This window comes from Lithobates pipiens, unplaced genomic scaffold (genome assembly GCF_037356315.1).
Source record: "Lithobates pipiens isolate NorthernLeopardFrog02 unplaced genomic scaffold, aLitPip1_a1.2 Scaffold_22, whole genome shotgun sequence".
Taxonomy (NCBI): Eukaryota; Metazoa; Chordata; class Amphibia; order Anura; family Ranidae; genus Lithobates; species Lithobates pipiens.
In genome coordinates this window covers 289698185-289723497 of record NW_027507784.1, presented here as the reverse complement: position 1 = coordinate 289723497, position 25313 = coordinate 289698185, and the positions used below count along the sequence as shown (strand labels likewise).

Below are 25313 nucleotides of genomic sequence, written 5' to 3'. Positions count from 1 at the left end.
GCAAAGTGCAGCTAACCTGCAGGAAAGCCACATCTGCACTGTAAAGCGCCCGCAGTGCAGGTAAACTGCCGCACATCAGTGTGAAAGCAGCCTTAGGCCCCTTTTCACATAATCAGTTCAACCCACGTGGACCCTCCATTCACCTCTATGGATGGACTTGTGTCCATTTGCACCCACTTACCTCCAATCCGATCTACTAAAAAAAACAAAAACAGAAGGGGATCCCCTTCCATCTGGTTGAATCAGATAGGGGGGCCACAGAGTAGAGTGGGCTGTGTCCATGTCCGCTCTGAAAATACAGCGTGGAAACGGATCGGTCTTCCGCCCACTCCACTTATTGTGGCCCGCGACCAGTTACCAAGTCGCTTAAGTGGCCCTCGCGCTTCAAAAGGTTGGGCACCCTTAGCCAGTGCCAGCTAAACTGGCCCAATTTTAATCCCTCTATGGCCAGCTTTAGCTCCAAGTTAAGAGCAACACCCTAGGTTACCTTTTGTAATCTAACCAGCATTTTGTTCGAAAGCAATTTTCCACTTCAACCCACTGGACTTCTGCTGATCATCTAGGTCTTGTTGCTTAGAACTGGTTAATTAGCAGTATTTTTCTGCTGCTTAAAGTAGAACTATACCCATAATGACTTGATAAAAAATACTGTTCCTTATCAAGGAACCTACATTTCACAATTAATAATTATGCTAACAAAATTCAGTGTGCGGTAAATTGCCTCCAGCATTGTTCCTTTTTCTTCTTGCTGCAGGCTGCCATATTTGCTAAAGCCCAGAGCCCCTGAACAGCAGTAAATCTTTAGGTTGTCAGCAGATTGGCCTCTACAAGTTGGGCACAGTGCCTAAAGATAGAGGGCAACCAAGGGTGAGCCAGTGTATTACTGGATTTTAAATAGTATAGGCACTTATTTTTAATGTTCTGTATCTGTAAAAGATGTCAGCCTGAAGTGATCTAGCAGGACTTCATTCTCTGACTAAAGTTCTACTTTGAAACTCTCTGGCCTACCAATGGATTACATAAATTGGGCTGCACTAGCGTGTCTCGGCCCTCTCTACAAAGTTACATTTCTGGAATGTTTTAGCCAAAAATGCACATCAATACTTTGAACTTAGATGATGATTGGCAGACAATAAACGGGGTATGGCATGAATTTCATCTGGCTCCTGAAGAACTCTGAAGGCACCACTCCACCCGACGATGGGGTCAGGTGGAAAATTGTTGGCTAGTGACTGCAACCAATCAGATGCAGAAACTGCTTGGGTATTTTGACAGACATGGGTTCCCCCTTACCCCCATCCATCCTCTCTTCCCACCATATCTTCACCCTCAGACCAGCTAGGGTATTTAATAAAAACCGTTGCTGAAAATTTAAATGCCAAGATGGAAATTGCAAGTTTTGGAATAGGTGGGTTTGGGTCTGTTGAATAATGTCACCTATAAGGATGACATGACCATATCTTGGGTGACATGACTAGCGAATTTGTCCTAGGTCCACAGCGTAGTTTACTCCTAACACGGGCCTCCTAAATATGCTGGTGTTAGACATATGGGATACGTCTAAGTGTTTATACTCTGAGCCATATACTGTCAGTTTTCTACATTCTCCTTGGCCTTTGATGTGGTTTTTAAATGGTTTTGTTAGCGGATTCCTGCGACTGTCCTTGAACACAAGTTATAATGGGTATTCATTATGGCTGTGTAATAACACATCTGTGGGAATGGCAGTGAATGTCCCAGTAATGGCCTGTGAGTCAGTGTTTTTGGCATGTGCTAATCTTTTCGTGTTACAGTGTGGCAGTACGTAGGAGTTCCCAGCTCTGCCTACAGAAAGCGTTCAAGGTGCTATCATGCTTGCTTTTAGTAGAAAGCTGCGTGTAGTTGGATAATAAATTCCACCCACTCTTCTCAATACCCCACTCAATAGATCTTAACACTTTCCCAGCTGTACATAAAATTCTGGGAATAGATGTCCATTTTCTTTAAAGGGAGGAACATGGAAGCTGGTTTGGACTTCTTACATTGAGGCTGCCACTTGGCTTCCTATTCTGTAAGGACCAGTTCACCAGTTTTTACCGTAGTGGTCCTTTTTATTATCGTCTCTTATATTTTTATTTTAAGTGCCTTTCTGCCCTACACATTTGATTTTTAAAGTTACTGGTTACTATATTTTGTTGGCACATGAATGGTGTTCACGTCACCCAGGAGTGAATGGGTTCTGTACTTGTTGGAGGTCTTGTCATGTTGGAGAGCTTGCTAGAGGTGCACAGTCCTGTTGGCATACTCAAGAGAAGCTGTGCGTGCTGGGAAATCTCAGAGAAAAAAAATATATTTAGCTTATCATATATGGATTTAAAAGGTTAAAAGTCTGAAATAAATATGAAAAAAGTATATATTACAATAAAGTATGGGCATACTGTGTGGGGAAATGTTTGGCCCCTGCGTGGGCGATTTTGTATGCCATTAAAAATTCAATAAAAAAAAAGATTTTACAAAAAAAAAAAAAGTATGGGCATACAAGAAGTATCAACGTTTCTTCTTTTTGGTCTGTAATGGTGAGGTGAAGACGGCTATAATTTTAATAGCTATAATGGGCTTTTTTTTTTCCTTTTTTCTTGCAGTCTCTGATGCTATTGAGCTGTGTTGCACTAGCCTGCCTGGCATTAGATCTCCTCTTTCTGCTCTTCTATTCCTTCTGGTTCTGCTGCCGTCATCGGAAAACAGAAGAGAACACAAATGCCGACTGTTGCTGCACTGCGTGGTGTGTGATCATTGCCACTCTGGTCTGCAGGTAAGAACCCAAATTTTATGTTAATTTTTTGGAAGCAGATCCTTTTTCATGCTTGTCTATTCGACTTTAATCCCCCCCCCCCCCCCCCCCCCAGTGTAAGATATACTATTATATCTCAGCAGCTCAGTGATCTGATGACATGGTATGGGTTGTTGTCATCAAAGCAAATCCCCTGTACATTTAAACTCCGTTTGGGAGAGGAAAGGACAGCCCTAGAATCCAATTGACTCCACACAAATATATTGTCAAGGAACACACTGACAGGAGAGAAGAGTAGAGTGATGAGCTTATCAGTCTGCTGCTGCTCCTTCATAGTCTAATCACAAGCTGAGTATTAGGTAGAGCTGCACAATTAATCATTAAATTGTCCTCTCGATTCAACCCCCTCACGATCTCTCTATTGCAGAATTTCCCGATTCTTTCATGTAACAAGTGTAGAGAGTTCTCTGCTCACTCAGCTGTCAACAGAAATGAAACTTGGCAGTCTGCCAGCATTATCTGTGCCAGTAGATAACTAGAAACTTCATAACTCTTCTTAGATCAAAGGGATAAACTTATTTGTGCGTGTGTATATATTTCCTGTCGCACTGTATCTGCACACTGGTCTTTCAAACGCAATTTTGTGGGAAAAAATACACTTCCATTAAAGTGGAAGTAAACTCCCCTATCGTTTTCAGCCAAGGAAGCTGCCATCTTTGCCTCTGTTTAATCTTCAACTGCTATGGTGCTGCACATGTGATTCGTTATGACACCAGCCATTGGATGGTTTGATAGTTTGGCTGAGAGCACAGCCAATGTGCAGTTAGCATTCCCGGCATGCCTTTTTTTTTTTTTTTAACTGTTTTTAAATCCATGGGTTTTTTAATAATAATAAAAAAAAAAAATTAAACAGTAAAGTTTTGGCCAATTTTTTTCTTTAATGTGAAACATGTTACGCTGCGAGAATCGTGAGATAATCGTGATCTATCTTCTAAGCCAAAAAAATCAAGATTCTCATTTTAGCCAGAATCGTGCAGCTCTAGTAGTAGGTATATGTTCGTGGATGCCAGAGGAGAATCGGAAACAAATTTTAACTCACTGCTAGCTGTGGTATTCCAAAGAGTCCTTGAGACAGTTTATAGACCGTATAAGTGTGTCACAGAGCTTGAGAAAGTGGAATAAGAATTTTATTTTATCAGGACATGAGATCAGAAAATCCAACGTTCTCAAAACAACCTTTCGCCGTGACTTGTGTGCTGGCAGTGAATTCCAATGTTGTACTGGACAACCACTGCAAAAGGAAACTGGGTGGCCCCAAAAAGATTGGTTTGATAAACTATCAGTTTGGCCACCTACGTCTTTTTGGTGATATTCAGTTTCCTTTCACAAATGTGAATGCACTACCGGCACACAAGGCCTTATTAAGGGGAACTTTAAGCCCCCAAAACATTTTGGTTTTTCTGATCTTGTGTTGTGATACATAGCAGTGGTCTCCAAACTGTGCCATGGGGGCTGGATGCGGCCCTTTGCTTGCTTTTATTGGGCCCTTAAGGCACTATTTTACTCACTGAGACCAATGAAGGGGCACAGTTCCTCTTAATGATACCAACAATGGGGCCCAATGACGCCAATGGTGGGACACAATTCCTTCCAATGACACAAGAGATGGGGCACAATTCCTCTCAAAGACACCAAAGATGGGGCATTGTTTTCTCCAACGGACGTTGGGACATTTTCTACACCCAATGGCCACAGCCTGGCCCTCCTGAAGTTTGAAGGATCGTAAACTGACCCTTTGTTTAGAAAGTTTGGCTGATAAATACATTTATTATTGGACTTACTCAGAATTTGTGGTGCTCTTGTCCTTTCAATACTGTAGGTAGGGAGGTGACCATGCTATTTGTTTAATTTATGAAGAGTAAAGTTGGTTCATCAACCTGTCTTTGGTCCACCATGTTTGTGTACATCTCTGGACTTACTAGATAAAAATATAAATCATTTTGACCATATATGCTCCCCATATATGCACTTCAACTGTGGATTTAGTTGTTTTAGTTATTTGCCTGGAGTTCAACTTTAAAATAATAATAAAAAAAATACAGTTATGTTTGACTGGAGTGCTACTTTAAATCACGCAAATAGTCTTGCAGATTGGGTAAAATATTCCTGGACTTGGAGAAGGTAGAGCACATGTTGAAATAATTACTTAATGGGCCCAGCAATGCTTTGTGGCTGCCCTCACCACATGATTATGACTTATAACTGGACTCAAGGGCCTAATAGAGTTCTTGGTAGCGGGAACACAAAATATGGCCCTCGGCTCCACTAGCGTCTTGTATTTCATTCCATAGCCGCTGTTGGAAGTATATTTCTGGTACGAAGAACTGCCTATTATAAAATGAACTTAAATTGCACTCCATTGCTTTCAGCAATGATAAATTTTAAGGTTTCGATAGGTTATTCAAGTGTATAATAAGAAACAAAAAAGGGAAAAATTAGGGATTATACTAACAAAGCAAATTCGCATATAAAGCTGATTGCATGTGCCAGAAGAGATTATGAACAGAGCTGCTATCTGTGCTCCCAGACGAGCTAAGATGGCATCCAAAGTGAACCACTTATATGTTTCAATGGTGTTCCCACTTCCTCAGAGCTACTGAGGAAAAAGGGACTCCCTCGATATGTCAGTCTGCAGTTCACTTTTTATGCCATCTTCGCACATCTAGGGGCATGGATAGTGTCTCTGGTCAGAAACTCTCCTATCACATTAGATAAGCTTTTTATGCGGTGTCGCTTTGTGAGTATAATTGCCTCATTTTCCCCTTCTTTTTAGAAAAAAAAAAAAAACTGGTGCTTTGGATAATGCACTAGGCTGGTGTGCCCTCTTTTATTGTTGGGCAGTGTTTTGTGGATCACCCAAGTCTGAGGAGGGCTGCCAGGACTAAGTATAGGTACCTGATTGGTGTTATGATTGGCTTTCATGAATGTTAAATCTAAATAGAGGCCATCTAACTTCATTATTTATCCCACATCTGAGCGCAGAGTGTTTTTTGTTCCTTTTTATATGGCTGTGCAAGTTTGGTTGGCTCCACACTTGTGAATTTTGGTAAGGTGGTAAAACCTGTGGTTTTCTGCAACGCATGTTACCATATGCTATTATGTGCTATAATGTGTTGCAGTGACAGTCATTTAGAATTCCACCCCAATGCACACATACTGTAGCTGCCAGTGAACCCAAGCTGCAGTGCACCACAACATGCATCCCAATGTTTGATTGCTGAAAATGCTGCAGGTGCAGTATTTTTAGAATTTGAGGTGTAATTTCCAGCCTAGTAGGCTGCCCTAACTTGATGTACCCCAATGCATGAAAATGAGTTAATGCACACACAAGTTTTAGGGTGCCCTTAGATCTGTTGACAGTGGGGTTCTGCCCTCCTAAAACTGTGGTGGTCAACCTTCTTGATTATAGGGGTCCTCTTGCTCTTTTGTGTGCCCCCATGGCAAGCAGCTTGCTATGGGGGCACACCTGTGAGCTCACTCCTGAGCCCAGTTGTGTGCATCTGTTGCCACACACAGTGTGGCTCAACCCCACCCCCTGCTCCGTACTTACTGGATTTGATTGACAGCAGCAGGAACCAATGGCCCCCCGCTGCTGCCTCTGTAAGCTGAGAGAGACGACAGCTGGTGCAGACCGGCACAATGCTGGATCAAGCTAGGACTCAGGAAAGTATAAAGGGGGTGAGGGTGCAATACAAATACTGGGTCTTTTTTTACCTTAATACAGTCAATGCTAAAGGCCAGGTTCACATGTGTGGCCGTAGGTTTGTGCCTGGAGTCTGTTTACCAGTTCAAGTGCAATTCAGGTCCAAATTTTTGCCTGAATTCGCACCTGAACCAGACCCAGACACGCACAGGACCCTTTTTCAATCCGCTCCGTGGCCACCTCAGATCTGTGTGAACCAGCTCAATTGATAGCCAGTCACATTCGCCTGTCGTGCGAATTGGATGCAAGAAAATCTGTATCCAATTCGCACATATGCGCACATATGTTAAGGATAAAAGATGTCCAGACTTTTGAACCACTTAAGCCCCATACACACCATCAGATTTTTTTGCTGATTTTTTTTTTTTTCCTTCAGATTTACCAAAACCATATAATATGAGGTCAAACCTTAGGATTTTCCATTTGTATGCAATCAGGCAGGTCCTTGCACTACATGGTTTTGGTAAATCTGAAGACAAAAAGCAGAAAATCTGATAGTGTGTATGGGGCTTTAAGTGCAGCCTACACATAATATTCAGGCAACACATTACAACATACATTGTTTCCTGGTGATAACTGCTATTGCACCCTCTGTACACAATAATGCCTACACATTTTTGCCTCCTACAGCCTTTTTAAAAAGTACTTGTGCCACTTGGCAAGATCTATAATAAAAGATCAGAGGGGAAACATAAAAAAGAACGGACAATCTGGAACCTGTGAGATGCTGTAGAAGAAATGAACCAAACCATTTAACCAGTAGGTACCAGACTAAAGACTATCTGGGCCACAGGTTGGACACTTGGGTCCTAAAACCATCTGGTAATTAAAGTTAAATGCCAAGTCCATATGACCTCATGCTGATATTTGGAAACCCTTATGGGCTTAGCAGGCATAGTAGAGGAGCTCTTTCCATGATCTCTTCTTGCGATCAATAAACCCAGAAGTGCCGAGTCTTCGACAGGTCAGAGTGAAGGGAGACCATTGAAGGGGTGATCAGGGGCTTCTCCTATCTGCTCCGTCATCGGTTCTTTTGTGCAGCCTTGTTAAATAAATCATTAAATGGCTCAGAACTGTCCCACTGTGTAGCGTTCAGCCCAGAAGAGGTTGTTCCCTAAACTCGAAATAGAACATTTCCTCAGACACTGAATTGTAAGCCAGTAATTAGATAACCAATTAATTAACACTTTTCTCTTGAGAGCCCTCTAAGAATGGAACTTCAGTGCTGCACAACTCCTGTGATTTCTTGGTGACTTGCCGATGCATTTTTCTCTTATGAGTTGGAAGCTTTGCAGGCCTCCCGAAAAGGCAGTGAGTTATGTGCAGAGTGCAGTAACCAATAGCGACTAATCCCATTTCATCTAAAACGGAGGTGCTTTAGCAAGCTGATTTCCAATTGGTCACAATGGTTGCTGCTCTTAGAAATCCTATTATACTGTTAAGATTTATGGAAACTGATGGAAGGCAGTATATGGTTGCTACAGAATACTGAATATCGTTATCATGCTATGGACCACCTTGTTTAAAAAGTCAAACTTCCATTTTAATGGAAGTATTGGTTTTCTCAAAAGCCGGTATGCTTGTCTGTCTTTGCCTAGTTATACGGTTCCCTGAGTGCACAGACTAAAGGGAGGGGGAAAAAAATGGTCTGCCAGTGATCTCCTCTCCTGAAAATGCTGGTTCTACATCATGCTGGGCCTTTTGCTTTTACACTTTTGTGGTCTATGTATAAATGTTTTCACCCATGATTAATGCAACATCCACCCATAAATAACGCATGTTTCTAATGGAATCCAATTAGAAAAGTTTTGTTCATTTGGGTGAAAACACTTAGGCCACTAAGGAATTTTGAGGAATTTTTCAAGCGCTTTTGCGTTAAAGAAAAAAAAAGGGCCTGAAAACCAAGAAAAATGCTTCCCTTTAAAATACAGTTTAGTACACCGATGCCCGTTTTAAAAAAAATTTTTTTTACGAGTAATGCCGCGTACACGCGATCGGAATTCTCGTCGGAAAAAGCTCTGATGGTTTTCCCAACGGAATTCAGCTCAAGCTGTCTTGCCTACACACGGTCACATCAAATTCCGATCATTTATAACACAGTGACGTACAACACGTACGACGTGACTAGAAAAAGGGAGTTCAATAGCCAGTAGCCAACAGCTTCTGTCTCGTAGTGGAATCTGAGCATGCGTGATTTTTGGCATGTCGGAATTGCATACACACGATCGGAATTAACGATAGAAAGTTTTTCCGTCAGGAAAATTGAGAACATGCTATCAATTTTTGGCTGGTGGAAATTCGGACAGCTAAATTCCGATGGAGCATACACACGGTCACATTTTCCGATGGAAACCTCTCATCTGTCTTTTTTTCTGGCCGGAATTCCGATCGTGTGTATGTGGCATTAGAGTACCGATACCTTTTATTTATTTTTCTAGTTAGTACTTGCCGATACCTACCTGCAACTGTTTTGTTTTAACTTCAGCTTTCAGCAACGGTACAAAGCATTGAAAAATTATTTACAAATTTAAATTGATTTCTTTTAAATGTAGCGCTTTTTCAATGTGAAATGTGTAAAAGGTAAAAATATTCACTAACAAAGCTAACAAAAATTTTTTTTTAATTGTGTACCGTTTATAAAATAGACGTCTGCTTTTTTTTTTTTTTTTTTTTTTGACCGCTCCAATTACTGGACTTCTTTTGTCACTAGGGAGTTGAAAGTTGACAGTTGAAAGAACCGAGCCTGAAAGTATCGGTTTCAGGTATCGGTGCATTTGCTCAAGTACCGATACTTGTACAAATACTCAGTATCAGCACCGCTACTAATATCGGTGCAACCCCACTTTAAAATCAATGAATGCTTTCAAACAGGGACGGTGTGCTTGCAGTGCGGTGAGAAAGTCCTGCTTGCAGCATCTGTGGAGTATGTTTGGAAGAGCTAAAAATAAGCGCACCAAAAGCGCTCCTCCCCTTTGAAATGTGCCTCCAAAAAAGCTCCAGTGTTATTTTTTGGAGCAGTTTGAGTCACATTATCCTTTAAAAACTGCACCGTAAAAGTGCTTCAAAAGCGCTCTGCATTTTACTGACAGTTTTAAAGTGAACCAGTGTAAAAGGGGCATTGGGGCCCTTCCAGATCTAGACGTTCTGGGGTGTTTCAATAATTTTTTCGGTTATTCCTCCGACAGTGAGAACAGATTGTTTGTTTGTTTGTTTGTTTGTTTGTTTGTTTGTTTGTTTGTTTGTTTACATTTTAACAATATTGTATTACAAAATTCCATTTTGAAAAATATACCCAAAGGACGTTTACAAACACAAATGCACTATATGGAACCCAGTTAAAGTGGTTGTAAACCCTTACAACACACTTTGACCTACAGGTAAGCTTAGATTAAGGCTTACTTGTAGGGCCAAGAAATATCTCCTAAACCTACAAGGTTTAGGAGATATTTGCCGAAAGACAGGCACCGCCGTAGACAGCTGCGCACAGGCGCACTGAGCGTGCCGCTGTCAACAGTGATATGCCACGAGTGGCGGCTCCCGTGTGCATGCGCGGGAGTGACGTCATCGCGGCTTCGCTGAATGACGGCGCCGGAGCAGCGAGACCCACCGAGAAGATGGGTGTGCCGGACTACAGGGGACAGCGGTGACTTCGCTGGCTCCTGTGTCAGGTAAGTGACACATAATGGACTACTATGCAATGCATAGTAGTCCATTATGCTTTACCTTTGCAGGGAATGAAAGAAGAAGTAAATTCATCAGGGTTTACTTCCTCTTTAAGAGGGCATTGTGGTCAATATACTGGTCTACGCATTTCACAGGGTATTCGGCTTCATCAGGACGCTTCAAAATTTCAGATATGTCTGTATTGCCTTATGTTGATATACATTATGAGACCCTCAAGGGCGTCACAGAAGCTCTGTGGTCAAACCAGAGCTCACCAGTGAATAGATCTATATCTAAATGATCCAGAATATGATACCGTGCCACTTTGTGAAAGGGTGATTTAAATGTGTATGGAGATATAATATATATTATATTATATTATATCATGTCTTCAGGGTCAGAAAGATGGCTCTATTCATCAGTGAGCAACTGATGTGAATTCACAACTAGGCATTCTAGAATCATAAAATTCTGCCCTTGATTATGGAACACAGTAAAATTGCTGCAAAACTCGGTGCCCCAGTTGCACCCCAAATGCAAAACAATAAAGGGGTGTTTTGTTGTGCACCAAAATGTTAAACGCGCCAAGGTTGGCTCCAAAAAATACTGGTGTGTTTTTTGAGAACAGCCCATTCAAATGGGAATCACGGGAAAGGCCCGTGAGTAAAACTGCTGAACGAAAAAGAGCAAAAGGAAGCTGTGAACTTGCTTGGTTTTCCTCGATGTATGAAAAGAGCTGGATTGTTTTTACAAGTGCTCTTCTCCTTGAAAGGGAAAAGACTACTTGGTTTGAAATCCTGGACACAGTCTTACAAAGAGTACTTGCTGCATTTATCTTGGCTGCAGCATTGTTTTTTAATCGATCCTGAAATTTCACATATATACGTGTAGTATTTTCCTTTGCCATTACTGCGAGTTTCCATTACTCATAGACCTTTCTGTTAGATATAAATCTTTTATGCTGGCAGAGATTATTTTCATAGTAGGGGGGAGGTAATTGTTTTCTGTACAGCAAAAATATTACCTGAGGTTTTCGTTGATTGTCCTCCCACTAGATGTAATTTAGGCTTTTGTAGTCTCGTGATTTCCGAGCATAGGACTGACCAAAATCCGTCACAAAAAAGCCAAATATATTTCTTAAAATATTCTGTATATATTAGAGCTGCACGATTTTGACTAAAATGAGAATCACAATTTTTTTATTATTTTTTTGATTAGAATAAAGATCATGATTCTCTCGCGATTCTTGCGGTGTAACATCTTTCACGTTATACAAAAGAATTGGGCTTATTTTTTATTTATTTTTTTTAAATCATTAAAGTGTATTTTTTTTTTTTTTTAAATGCTCTTGAAAGATCGCTGTGCAAATACGGTGTGAGATAAAATATTGCAACAACCACCATTTTATTCTATAGGGTCTCTGCTAAAAAATAGAGATCTATTTATATATATCTGTCTGTCTGTCTCTCTGTCTGTCTCTCTGTCTGTCTCTCTGTCTGTCTCTCTGTCTGTCTCTCTGTCTGTCTCTCTGTCTGTCTCTCTGTCTGTCTCTCTGTCTGTCTCTCTGTCTGTCTCTCTGTCTGTCTCTCTGTCTCTCTCTGTCTCTCTGTCTCTCTCTGTCTCTCTCTGTCTCTCTCTGTGTCTCTCTGTGTCTCTCTGTGTCTCTCTGTGTCTCTCTGTGTCTCTCTGTGTCTCTCTGTGTCTCTCTGTGTCTCTCTCTCTCTCTCTCTCTGTCTCTGTCTCTGTCTCTCTCTCTCTCTCTGTCTCTCTCTCTCTCTCTGTCTCTCTCTCTCTCTCTCTGTCTCTCTCTCTCTCTGTCTCTCTCTCTCTCTGTCTCTGTCTCTCTCTCTCTCTCTCTGTGTCTCTGTGTCTCTCTCTCTCTCTGTGTCTCTGTGTCTCTGTCTCTGTGTCTGTCTCTGTGTCTCTGTGTCTCTGTGTCTGTCTCTGTGTCTCTGTCTCTGTGTCTGTCTCTCTCTCTCTCTCTCTCTCTCTCTCTCTCTGTCTCTCTGTGTCTCTGTCTCTCTGTCTCTCTGTCTCTCTCGGTCTCTCTGTGGGTCTCTCTCTGTCTCTGTGGGTCTCGGTGTGTCTATTTATATCTATATATAATATTATCTATCATGTTTTTGGGTGTTCCAAGTAATTTTCAAGCAGAAAATACTGATTTTTACTTGTAATCAACAAATGTCAGAAAAGGTTTGGTCTTTAAATGATTAAAGTTTCTTCATTTACACGCCCAAGTTCTTTCCTTTGATGAAAGAATGAAAATCGCTTGTTGTGATAAAACTTGGCAGGATGCCTGGATTTTTTTCTTTTCCAGCTGTGAGATCTCTCTGCACTTGTTAGAAAGAATCGTGACATGCTGTTTTGAAGATCGGGAAGGGAAAAAAGATTGCGATTTCAATTCTTAACGATTAATCGTGCAGCTCTAGTATATATCTGCCTTTGTGGGGATGCAACGTTTGCCTAAATAAAGGGATTGTGACTCAGGATTCCCTAGTTCTAGTCTATTTTATCTGGAGCTGACAAGAAAGGTATCACAGAAGAGGTTTCCTTCTGGGACAACAGCCATGCAGACCAATTTGATGCAGTGTGCGGCGTATGGTCTGAGCACTGACAGGTTGACCCCCCCACCCCTTCAACCTCTGCAGCAATGCTGGCAGCACTCATACTTCTATTTCCCAAAGACAACCTCCTGAATATGACGGTGAGCACGTGCACTCAACTTCTTTGATCGACGATAGCGAGGCCTGTTCTGAGTGGAACCTGTCCTGTTAAACTGCTGTATGGTCTTGGGCTCTGTGCTGCTGCTCAGTTTCAGGGTCTTGGCAATCTTATAGCCTAGGCCGGTGATGGCGAACCTTGGCACCCCAGATGTTTTGAAACTACATTTCCCATGATGCTCATCCACTCTGCAGTGTACTTGAGCATCATGGGAAATGTAGTTCCAAAACATCTGGGGTGCCAAGGTTCGCCATCACTGGCCTAGGCCATATTTTTATGTAGAGCAACAATTCTTTTTTTCAGATCCTCAGAGTTCTTTGCCATGAGGTGCCGTGTTGAACTTCTAGTGACCATTATGAGACAGTGAGAGCGATAACACCAGATTTAACACACCTGCTCCCCATTCACACCTGAGACCTTGTAACACTAACGAGTCACATGACAGCGGGGAGGTAAAATGGCTATACGGGCCCAATTTGGACATTTTCACGTAGGGGTTTACTCACTTTAGTTGCCAGTGGTTTAGACATTAATGGCTGTGTGAGTTATTTTGAGGGGACAGAAAATGTACCCTATTCATACAAGCTGTACACTCGCTACTTTACATTGTAGCAAAGTGTCATTCAGTGTTGTCATATGAAAAGATATAAAATATTTTAAAAAATGTGAGGGGTGTACTCACTTTTGTGAGATACTGTAGAAGTGCTTAGACAAGTAGACATGTTGTTCTAAGGTTCTTCTGAATTAGACGCTGTATTGGGGGAATTGCAGTGCAAGGATCTCTCTGCTTCTGTATCTTTCCTTAGATATGAGCTTTCTCTACCTCTCCTGTTGCTTCTTGACAATTACCTTACCTTTCAGCAAATTACCAGTCATACGAAGGTAGCTGCATGTAAAGCAAATGGGTTCCTACACTCAATGCTGGTGATAAGTCTTTTGCCCTCTTCTTGACACATTTTTGGCAGGATCTCTTCCATACAGGTACTCTTTATGGAGACTACACATTAGACAGGTGCTGTTTTCTTCTACTAGTACCGTAATTGGTTCCAACAGATGTCACATAATGTGTGACCGGTGCTTCCTTTAAATTTTTTGTGGTTTTACATTTAATTTTTTGCTTGTCTCAAGATATCATCTCTATTTTGAATCATTAGTTCTAGAAATCTTTAAGTGCAGGCAGAAGATCCAATAAAAGATCTTGCACAACTGACCACACTCAGGAAAATGGTGGTAATTGGTTTAGAGCAGCCATTTTCAACCAGGGTGCCGTAAAGCGAAGCTCCAGCCCCCAACAAAAATTAAGTCATCAGCTACAAATACTGTAGCTGCTGACTTTTACTATTAAGGCACTTACCTGTCCAGGGATCCGTGGTGTCCTCACCCAAGGAAATTCTTGAATCTGCTCTCGGATGCTGGCGCCGCCATCTTGCCTAAGGGAAACCGGCAGTGAAGCCTCTCGGCCTTACAGCTGGATTCCTACTGTGCATGCGCAAATCACGCTTTCTCAATGGCAGTATTCCTAAAAATTGCCCAAAAGTTGTATACAAGCCAGTGTGTGGATGAAAGCTGCCTTTTAGTTACTTAGTCAGGTTTTCCTTGTGCACCATTACAACTGTCTAGCTGCCGGTGTCCTATCATATATGGTCCCCCATCGGATAGTGTCTGCTGTGTACTGCGCATGCGCAGTACACAGCACACACAGATTCCAAAAATAGCCGAGGATGAACGGCGCCTGCGACGTGAGTCCAGGTTCTATCCCCACCATCCAAGTGGACATAGAGTAGGATTATAAAAGAGAGCTGAGCGCAGCGAGGCCGAGCCCAAAGCGTGGCAAGCGAAGCTCGCCCGCGAGGGGCCCTCTAATTTTCACAACCATGTCTGCTTAGATGGTGGGGCTACCACCTCCACTCACCGCGTAGGCGCCGTTCATCTTCGGAAATTTTCCGAAGCTTCTTCTGCACATGCGCAGTACGGGGCGGACACTATATGATGGCAGGACACTATCTGCCAGAACACCTGTGTCCTAATGACCAATGAGTAATTAGTTGATGAGGAAGATGTCGGTTGCCTGCATATCATCCTTGTTTGACCCTCCCCCGCCCCTCTCCATTAGCTCTGGGGTCACATTAGCTGAATGATGGCGAAACATTAAAATACTAGTCAGTACCGATTTGGAAGACTAAAGGGTCCTTTCACACGGGGCGGATCAGTTCTGATCCGCCCCGTGGATGTCCGTTTGCTCAGCGGGGATCACTCCGCCGATCCCCGCTGAGCAGGGAGATGACAGCTCCGTCTCTGCACACTGCGCAGGGACGGACCTGTCACAGCGCCGCTCTCCCCTATGGGAGATCGGATGACGACGGACCGCAGTGCCCGTCGTCATCCGATCCGATCCACAGACGGATGGAAAAATAGCTTTTTCCTCCGTCACACTTTTTCGGATCGGAGCGGGTCGGATGTCAGCGGACATGTCACCGCTGACATCCGACGCTCCATAGAGCTCTATGGAGCACCCGTTCAGGTCCGCCTGAAAAACTGACAGGCGGGCCTGAACGGGTCGTCAGTGTGAAAGGGGCCTAAATCACCTCTAACGTCTGGTGTCCTACTTGGACTAGAGGTCGACCGATATATCGGCCGATATTTGAAATTTTTTAATTAATCGGTATCGGCCGATTCTGCTGATAAAAAGGCAGATTATATGTTCAGGGAAGAAGTCAACCTAAATTGCCTGAAGTTTATCAGTGAAGACTTTCCTCTCCTCTGGGCAGGCTGCCAAGAAAAGATCAAAGAGATACAATGTTTCTTCTTCAATGGACTGAACTCCCTGTGTAGAGTTCTCAGTTTAACCATTTAAAGACTAAATCTTTTCTGACACTTGTTGCTTACAAGTAAAAATCCAGTATTTTCTGCTAGAAAATCACTTAGAACCCCCAAAAAATTATATATATTTTTTTAGCAGAGACCCTAGGGAATAAAATAGCGGTTGTTGCAATATTTTATGTGATGTGGTATTTGCGCAGAGGTCTTTCAAACGCAATTTTTTTTGGAAAAAATGCACAGATTAAAAAAATAAAAAATAAAACAGTAAGGGCCGGTTCACACTGCAGGCGAGGCGAGGCGACTCCGACTTGCCTCGCCGCGACCTGCAGCGGCCTCGGCGGCGACTTGCAAATGACTTCTGTATAGAAGACAATGCAAGTTGCCCCGAGGTCGCCCAAAAGTAGTACAGGAACCTTTTTTCTGAGTCGGAGCGACTCGAGTCGCTCCTCTCAGAACGGTTCCATTGTACAGAACGGGGGCGTCTTGTGAGAGCGAGGCGAGGCGAGTCGTGTCGCCTCGCATCGCCCGCTGTGTGAACCGGCTCTAAAGTTACCCCCTTTTTTTTTTTTCGTCCAAAAGTTTTGAGTATCTGTTTTTGTGCATTTACTATATAGTTTTTTGTTTTGTTTTTTAATCTAAATTATACATACAAGTGAACTGATTGGAGGTTTGTTATGTTTAAATGTAAGAAATTTTCTGTATCACTTATTACAGAAGGCTGCTTTCACACTGGAGCAGGTAGGCGTTGACGGTAAAACGCTGCCAGTTTTAGCGGCGTTTTACCGTCATTTTAGCAGCGCTATTCGGTTGCTAGCGGGGCACTTATAACCTAGCTAGTGGCCGAGGAAGGGGTTAAATGCGCTTGTGAATCGCTGCTGCCAAATCGCATTGCATGCACTTCGGCAGCGGTGCCCATTCATTTCAATGGGCAGGGGGGGTGGAGGAACGGTTTACACCTCTCCAAAGATGCTGCTTGCAGGACTTTTTTTTTTTTTTTTAACGTCTTGCCAGCTCATCTCCTCATTGTGAAAGCACTCTGCCTTTCACACTGAGACTGCAGGGGAGCCGTTTTGAAGGCAATTTACAGGCACTATTTTTAGCCCAAAAGCGCCTGAAAAACGCCCCAGTGTGAAAGGTGTCTAACTTAGATTTTATGAGATGAAGGGGAAAAAAAAAAAATCGGCCTAACATATCAGCCCAAAAAAAATCTGCATCATATATCGGCCATCGGCTGCCGCGATTTTCTAAATATCGGCATCGGCCAGAGAAAAACCCATATCAGTTGACCTCTAACTTGGACTGATCGATGTTGCTGCATTATGTAAAACGATTAGAATCATTTTTATGTTCTAGAATTGGGCGCCTCAAGACCGTCCATAATTTTTAAAGGGTGCCTTGAGACTGTCCTTAATTTTTAAAGGGTGCCTTGAGACTGTCCTCAATTTTTAAAGGGTGCCTTGAGACTGTCCTTAATTTTTAAAGGGTGCCTTGAGACTGTCCTCAATTTTTAAAGGGTGCCTTGAGACTGTCCTCAATTTTTAAAGGGTGCCTTGAGACTGTCCTCAATTTTTAAAGGGTGCCTTGAGACTGTCCTCAATTTTTAAAGGGTGCCTTGAGACTGTCCTTCATTTTAAAGGGTGCCTTGAGATTGTCCTAGATTTTAAAGGGTGCCTTGACTGAAAAAAGTTGAAACCCTGGTATTAGAGTAATCCATCCTAGTTTGCCAACTCCCTAGAAAGCTTGGGTAGGGAATAGTCGCTCTACAGACAGACACTACCGAATACAACTGTAAAGAGCCAGATGGAACAAAGGTTGGCTCTCTAATATCTGTAGATAACTTTTTTTTTGTAGGCAGGTTTGAAATGTTAGTAACTTTTTTATCGCCGAAATATAAAGAAGCTTTCGACAACTAAATGAGTATATCGAGCTATTACGTGTACGTTTGTGAAGGTGACGCCTTCGTTTAGCCTTTCTTTCCAGTCTCTTTCTTCCTACATAGCGGAGAAAGAGCAATAACTCTGGAGACCAGCCCACAATGATTTTCCTGTATTAGAAGTGTCTCGGCTGTGTTTACTTTAGGCAGTTGGTCTCATGCCACATACAACATGGAAGATAACACATTTTGGCAATGGCTGAGTATGCGGCCTGGTTTGGGCATTACAGAATTACTGGGCTTTATTCCCAGCTAGATAAGAAGGCAGAGAGTGCAGCTGCCGGTGTCCTCCGAAAATACAGTCAACACTGTATGAGACTGCTGATGATGCCCGGTTGTGGTTGTTCTCTTAAAGCGAACTATGAATGAAAACGCATCCTTCTAGCAACATAACCAGATTTCCATTATTAGCAATATACACACATTGGCCACGTTATTAGGTACACCTGTTCAATTGCTTGGTAGCACAAATTTTTAATCAGCCAATCGCATGGCAGCAACTACTATTTGGCATCTAGCTGTGGCGAAGATGACTTGCTGAAGTTCAAACCAAGCATCAGAATGGGGAATAAAGGGAATTTAAGTGACTTTGAACGTGGCATGGTTGTTGGTACCAGATGGGCTGGTCTGAGTATTTCAAAAACGTGACTTTCACATGCAACCATCTCTGGGGTTTACAGAGAATGATCCGAAAAAGAGAGAAAATATCCAGTGAGCGGCAGTTGCGTGGAGGAAAATGGCTTGTTGAGGTTAGGAGAATGGGTAGACTGGTTCGAGCGGCAACAATAACACAAATAACCACTTATTACAACCAAGGTATGCAGAGAACGATCTCTCGAGCCTTGAAAAAGATGGGCTGCAGCAGCAGAAGACCACACTGGGTGCCTCTCCTGTCAGCTAAGAACAGGAAACTGAGGCTACAATTTGCATAGGCTCACCAAAATTGAAAAATAGAAGTTTGCAAAAACATTGCCTGGTCTGAGTCTTGGTTTCAGCTGCAATTGTAAAAAAAAAAAAAAAAACCCTGCAAGACGAAGGCATCACATATTAGCTCATTATGACATACTTACCTTAGATTGAAGCCCCCGTAGCGGTCCCTGTATACCACTGTGACCGGCGACTTATTTCCCGGAGTTATTTCCGGGTTAGCGGGCTCCGGTGCTGTGATTGGACGGAGCTGTGATGACACACATGTCCGCTGGAGCTTGCGGTCACCACACAGCTACTGAAGAAACGTCACCAGCGAGCTGTTTCTTTAGTGCGCATGTGCTGATGATGTTGGCACATGCAGATACAGTGAATATCTCCTAAACCAGTGATGGTGAACCTTGGCACCCCAGATGTTTTGGAACTACATTCCCCATGAAGCTCAACTACACTGCAGAGTGCATGAGCATCATGGGAAATGTAGTTCCAAAACATCTGGAGTGCCAAGGTTCACCATCACTGTCCTAAACTGTGCACGTTTTAGGAGATATTCACGGTACCTACAGGTAAGCCTTATTATAGGCTTTCTTGTAGGTAAGTGGTAGTACGGGGCTTACAACCACTTTAACCACTTGCCGCCCGCCCTATAGGGAATTGACGGTGGCAAAGTGGTTTCATAATCCTGACCGGACGTCATATGACGTGATCAGGATTATGAGCCGCTGCGCGCCCCCGGGGGCGCGCATCGCGCGATCGTTGTTGCGGGGTGTCAGTCTGACACCCGGCAACTACGATCTCGGTAAAGAGTCTTCGACGGAGACTCTTTACCATGTGATCAGCCGTGTCCAATCATGGCTGATCACAGTGTAAATGGGAAGAGCCGGTGATCGGCTTTCCCTCACTCGCGTCTGTCAGACGCGAGTAGAGGAGAGCCGATCGGCTGCTCCTCTGACAGGGGGGTCTGTGCTGATCGATTATCAGCACAGCCCCCCCGAGGATGCCCACACTGGACCACCAGGGACGCCACTAGACCACCAGGGAAAAGGTAATAAAGGCCATAATCCTGACTAGACCACCAGGGATGCCAGTCAGCACAATGGGTGCCAATCAGTGCCCACAATGGGCATCACTGATTGGCATGCATTATTGTTTGGCACTGATTGGCATCCATTACTATAACACCGGTGCCGCCTATGAGTGCCCACCGGTGCCGCCTATGAGTGCCCACCGGTGCCGCCTATGAGTGCCCACCGGTGCCGCCTATGAGTGCCCACCGGTGCCGCCTATCCATGCCCACCGGTGCCGCCTATCCATGCCCACCTGTGCTGCCTATCCATGCCCATCCGTGCCGCCCATCCGTGCCAGCTATCAGTGCCAATTTGTGCCACCTATCAGTGTCCGTCCGTGTCGCCCATCCGTGTCGCCCATCCGTGTCGCCCATCCGTGCCACTTCATTGGTGCCACATTGGTGCCCATCAGTGCCGCCTTATCAGTGCCCATCAGTGTAGCCCCATCAGTGAAGGAGAAAACGTACTTATTTACAAAGTTTTGAAACTGAAACAAAAAAAAAAACATTTTTTTTTTTCAAAATTTTCGCTATTTTTTTATTTGTAGCGCAAAAAATAAAAACCGTAGAGGTGATCAAATACCACCAAAAGAAAGCTCTATTTGTGGGAAAAAATGATAAAAATTTCATTTGGGTACAGTGTAGCATGACCGCGCAATTGTCATTCAAAGTGCGACAGCGCTGAAAGCTCAAAATTGGTCTGGGCAGGAAGGTGTTTAAGTGCCCGGTATTGAAGTGGTTAATTTTTTTTTTTTTTTTTTAAAGAAAACCGCTTCTGACCCTGTTTTGTACACTCCAGGATTTTTAGCACCTCCCTGTTATGTCAAGATATTGAATCTAAGGAATGTCTTGAAGGCATGCAGAACTTCAGAAATGTTGCCATGTGGTCTAGTAAACTCCTAGTTCTGCTTCTTCACTTAAAGCAAATGTTGTGTGACCACTCATAGGAATAAAAAAACAAAAAAAACCAATACAATGATAAATTAGCACAATAAAATTACTCAAAGCCTTTCAAAATTTATTTTGGAATTAAAAAATGTCAAACTCTACTTTTGTGTGGACTGGAATTGGACTTATGAGCTACGGTAATCACGTGGGGTACAGAGACTTCCTAGCACCCGCTATATCGGGTCACCTCTTCATGCATATCTGCCTCTGTATGTTCTGAAGATACTGTTTTGAAATTTTATGGAATTGTTCCATTATCGTTTTGCCAGAGTTGTGGCTTCTGTACTTTCCATGTGGTGCTTTGAAATAACGTATTAAAAAAAGACTTCTTATGAGACTTATAAGGTGCCCCAACACACTGTACAGTAGACTACAACACACAACACACCACAATGCACTTGCCGTGCTTCCCTGAAAATAAGCCCGGGTCTTATATTAATTTTGGTAGCAAAAGACACAGTAGGGCTTATTTTCGGGGTAGGTCTTAGCATGCCATGTGCTGTCTCTTCCCTCCCTGTCAGGAATCCCCTGTGTGAAAGAGCTTGTAGAATACTGGAATCCCTCCGTTACAGTATCACATAATGCAAATAGTGTAGTGCCACATACCTTCTTAGCCCTTGTACACACGGTCAGACATTCCGACAACAAAATCTGTCCGATTTTGTCCGAAACTGGTGTTGCATACACACGGTCAGACAAAGTTGTCGGAAAATCCGATTGTACATAACGTGATGACGTTATTTCATTACGACGGGACTACGTTCAGGCTAGTAGCCAATAGCTTTGGTCTAGGAATTTTGATCTGAGCATGCGTGGCACTTTGTCCGATCAGAATTCTCTACAAATGATCGGACAAAGTCCGATCGGATCATGTTGTCGGAAAATTTTATAGCCCAGCTCTAAAACTTTGTCGGTCGGATATTCCGAGGGAAACAGTCCGATGGAGCCCACACACGGTCGGATTATCCGACAACACGGTCCGATCGGACATTTTCCATCGGAATGTCTGACCGTGTGTACAAGGGCTTATAGTGCCTGCGACCCGTCGGAGCTCTGCAGAAGGAGGGGGGCCCGAGATCCCCAACTGACATCTTGGAGAGGGGAGGTTAGCTGAGTGCAGCTCACCACTTCCTTAGCCCTTAGGACCTCTCCCCCCTGCTCCGAGCACTGAGGGGGGAACCCACCACTGGTAAGAGAGGAGCAGAAGATCAGCTTATCGCAGAGCGGCACTATTCCGAAGGTACTGAGCACAATTGAATCACACAGACGCACACAGTCTACACTATACACTACTGCAATGGAGTGGATTCCAGCACTCTACACTAGGGCTTATTTTCGGGGTAGGGCTTATATTGCAGTCCTTCCTGAAAATTGCAGTAGGTCTTATTTTCGGGGGAAACGCAGTACTATGCGGTGGTGTTTAAGCTATGTTGCTAAAATAGGGTCATGCTCTTCTTTCTTTTCTCCTTCTTCTTTTTTTTTTTTCATTTTTGCGGTGCTTTTACAGCTCTTTCATAACATCTGGGCTGTCCTAATGCAAAATGTTACCACAAGAGAATGCTTAAAGTGGAACCTCACTATTTTGAACCCTTATGCTGCTAGCATTAGTAAATAGATAGGAAAGTATATTCTATGTAGCCACACATTTTCTTAATTTTTTTTCAGAATTTTTAATTGCTGACATTCTTTTGTGTACATTTCAGCTGTCAGTGGGGAAGCCCACTGACAGCTGAGGAGTTTGACAGCTGATGAAATTTGTAGTGGTTAAGGAGGCGGTGGCCATCTTCCCGGCCCACTTCTTAACAACCAGCTATTCTTTACACAGAATTTGAATCCGTCAATCATTTTTGACTGATCCCAATTTGAGTTGTTCTAAAAATTTGTAATGCCTTAGAAAATTATTAAACTATTTCGAAGCGAATCAATCACGGAGAGGAAGAACGGGGAGATGCTAATCTAAACAATCTTCTCCCCGTTCTGCCTAGTGACAGTGTCACTGATCTCTGATCCCTGTCATCGGGAGCAGAGATCAGTGACGTGTCACACACAGCCACGCCCCCCCCCACACAGTTAGAAACACTCCCCAGGACACACTTAACCCTTACACTGCCCCCTAGTGGTTAACCCCTTCACTGCCAGTGTCATTTACACAGGAATATGTACATTTGTATAGCACTGATTGCTGTATAAATGACAATGGTCCCAAAAATGTCCGATGTGTCCGCCATAATGTCGCAGTCACGATAAAAATCGCTGATTGCCGCCATTACTAGTAAAAAAAATTAAAATGGCATAAACCTATCCCCTATTTTTGTAAACGCTATAACTTTTGCGCAAACCAATCAGTAAACGCTTTGTTTTATTTTTTACCAAGATACGTATCGGCCTAAACGGAGGAAAAAATATATTTTTTCATACATTTTTGGGGGATATTTACTATAGCAAAATGTAAAAAATAATGCGTTTTTTATTTTTTATTTTCAGAATTGGCACTTTTAATTTTTTTTGTTTATAGCGCAAAAAATAAAAGCCGCAGGGGTGATCACCAAAAGACCACCAAAATACCACCAAAAGAAAGCTCTATTCTTGGCAAAAAAAGGACATCAATTTTGTTTGGGAGCCACATTGCATGACCACGCAATTGTCAGTTAAAGCAACACAGTGCCAAATCGCAAAAAGTGCTTGGTCTTTGGCCAGCAAAATGGTCCGGGGCTTAAGTGATTAAAGGGACAATTTTTTTATTTATTTTTTTAATGGCAAATTTTTTTTTTTTATTGCATTTTAGTGTAAACCTGAGATCTTTTTGACCCCAGATCTCATATTTAAGAGGTCCTTTCATGCTTTTTTTTTCTATTACAGGGAATGTTTACATTCCTTGTAATAGGAATAAAAGTGAAATTTTTTTTTTTTTTTTTTTTAAACGGTGTAAAAATAAAAAGTAAAAGGTAAAATAAATATGAAAAAAAATAAATTTAACCGCACCCCGTCCTGCCGAGTTTGCGCGCAGAAGCGAACACATACGTGAGTAGCGCCCGCATATGAAAACGGTGTTCAAACCACACATGTGATCGGTAGAGCGAGAGCAATAATTCTAGCCATAGACCTCCTCTGTAACGCAAAACATGTAACCGGTAGAATTTTTTTAAATGTCGCCTATGAAGATTTTTAAGGGTAAAAGTTTGTCACCATTCCACAAGCGGGCGCAATTTTGAAGCGTTACATGTTGGATATCAATTTACTCTGCATTAACATTATCTTTCATAATATAAAAATTGGGCTAACTTTACTGTTGTCTTATTTTTTTTAAATTCAAAAAGTTGCTTTTTCCAAAAGGACCGCTGCGCAAATACGGTGTGACAAAGTATTGCAACAACCGCCATTTTATTCTCTAGGATGTTAGAAAAAAAATGTATAATGTTTGGGGGTTCTAAGTAGTTTTCTAGCACAAAAGGCTGTCTTTAACTTGTAAACACCTCATCTAAAAAAGAGGCCTGGTCTTAAAGTGGTTGACAGATCTTCGAATGTCCGTAATTCCTCGTGGTTAAATACCTACCTTCAGACCACTTCTGAGATTTTTAAACTGCTGCCTTGCCCAGTGGCACACGTTTTCTTCGTGCTCCTGGGACGGAAGGCTTAGTTTCTATTACAAGGGATATTTACATTCCTTGTAATAGGAATAAAAGTGACCCAATTTTTATTTATTTTTTAAATAAATAAAATTAAAAAAAAAATATATATATATATATATATATATATATATATATATATATATATATATATTTTATTATTATTATTTATTTATTTTTTTAACGCACCCCGTCCCAACGAGCTTGTGAGCAGAATCATACACGAGTAGCGCCCGGATATGAAACCGGTGGTCAAACCACACGTGAGGTATTGCCGTTAGCGCTATAATTCTAGCCCAAGACCTCTGCAACTCAAAGCATGCAACCTGTAGATTTTTTTTTTTTTTTTTAATGTTGCCTATTGAGATTTTTAAGAGTAGAAGTTTGACGCCATTCCACGAGCGGGCGCAATTTTGAAGCGTGACATGTTGGGCATCAATTTACTCAGTGTAACATTATCTTTCACAATATAAAAACAAATAGGGCTAACTTTACTGTTGTCTTATTTTTATTTTTTTATTCAAAAAAGTGAATTTCTTCCAAAAAAAGTGCGCTTGTAAGACCGCTGCGCAAATACGGTGTGATAAAAAGTATTGCAATGGCCGCCATTTTATTCTCTAGGGCAGTGATGGCGAACCTTGGCACCCCAGATGTTTTGGAACTACATTTCCCATGATGCTCAGCTACACTGCTCAGTGCATGAGCATCATGGGAAATGTAGTTCCAAAACATCTGGAGTGCCGAGGTTCGCCATCACTGCTCTAGGATGTTAGAAAATTACTTAGAACATTATACATTTAGTTTTTTTCTAACAAAATAAAAAAGGGGTTTTAAATTGTAAACACCAAGTCTGAAAAAGAGGCTTTGTCTTTGATTGCATTTCATTTAACTGCTTAATCAGTGATCACCCTTCTCACTAAATAAACATTGTACAATCAGATTGCATAGTGTATGGCCATATTTATACACCTAAAATTACTAGTTGCGCTTTCAGTGACATTAATTGTTAACGGCACACCAAACACAGAAGCAAACACAGATTTTGCCATGTGAAAAAAAAACGAGGGGCAAATGCG

The 25313-nt window shown here is 42.4% G+C and overlaps 1 protein-coding gene across 5 annotated transcripts in view; it reads left to right on the top strand.

Annotated features, from left to right (window-relative positions):
- Positions 1-25313, top strand: part of TTYH3 (tweety family member 3) — a 206794-nt gene that overhangs the window by 85496 nt on the left and 95985 nt on the right. For all 5 annotated transcript variants that reach the window (XM_077449152.1, XM_077449153.1, XM_077449151.1 and 2 more), the window contains exon 2: positions 2622-2791. In XM_077449152.1, the coding sequence (XP_077305278.1) occupies positions 2622-2791 (170 nt within the window). The remainder of the gene's footprint in view (positions 1-2621; positions 2792-25313) is intronic.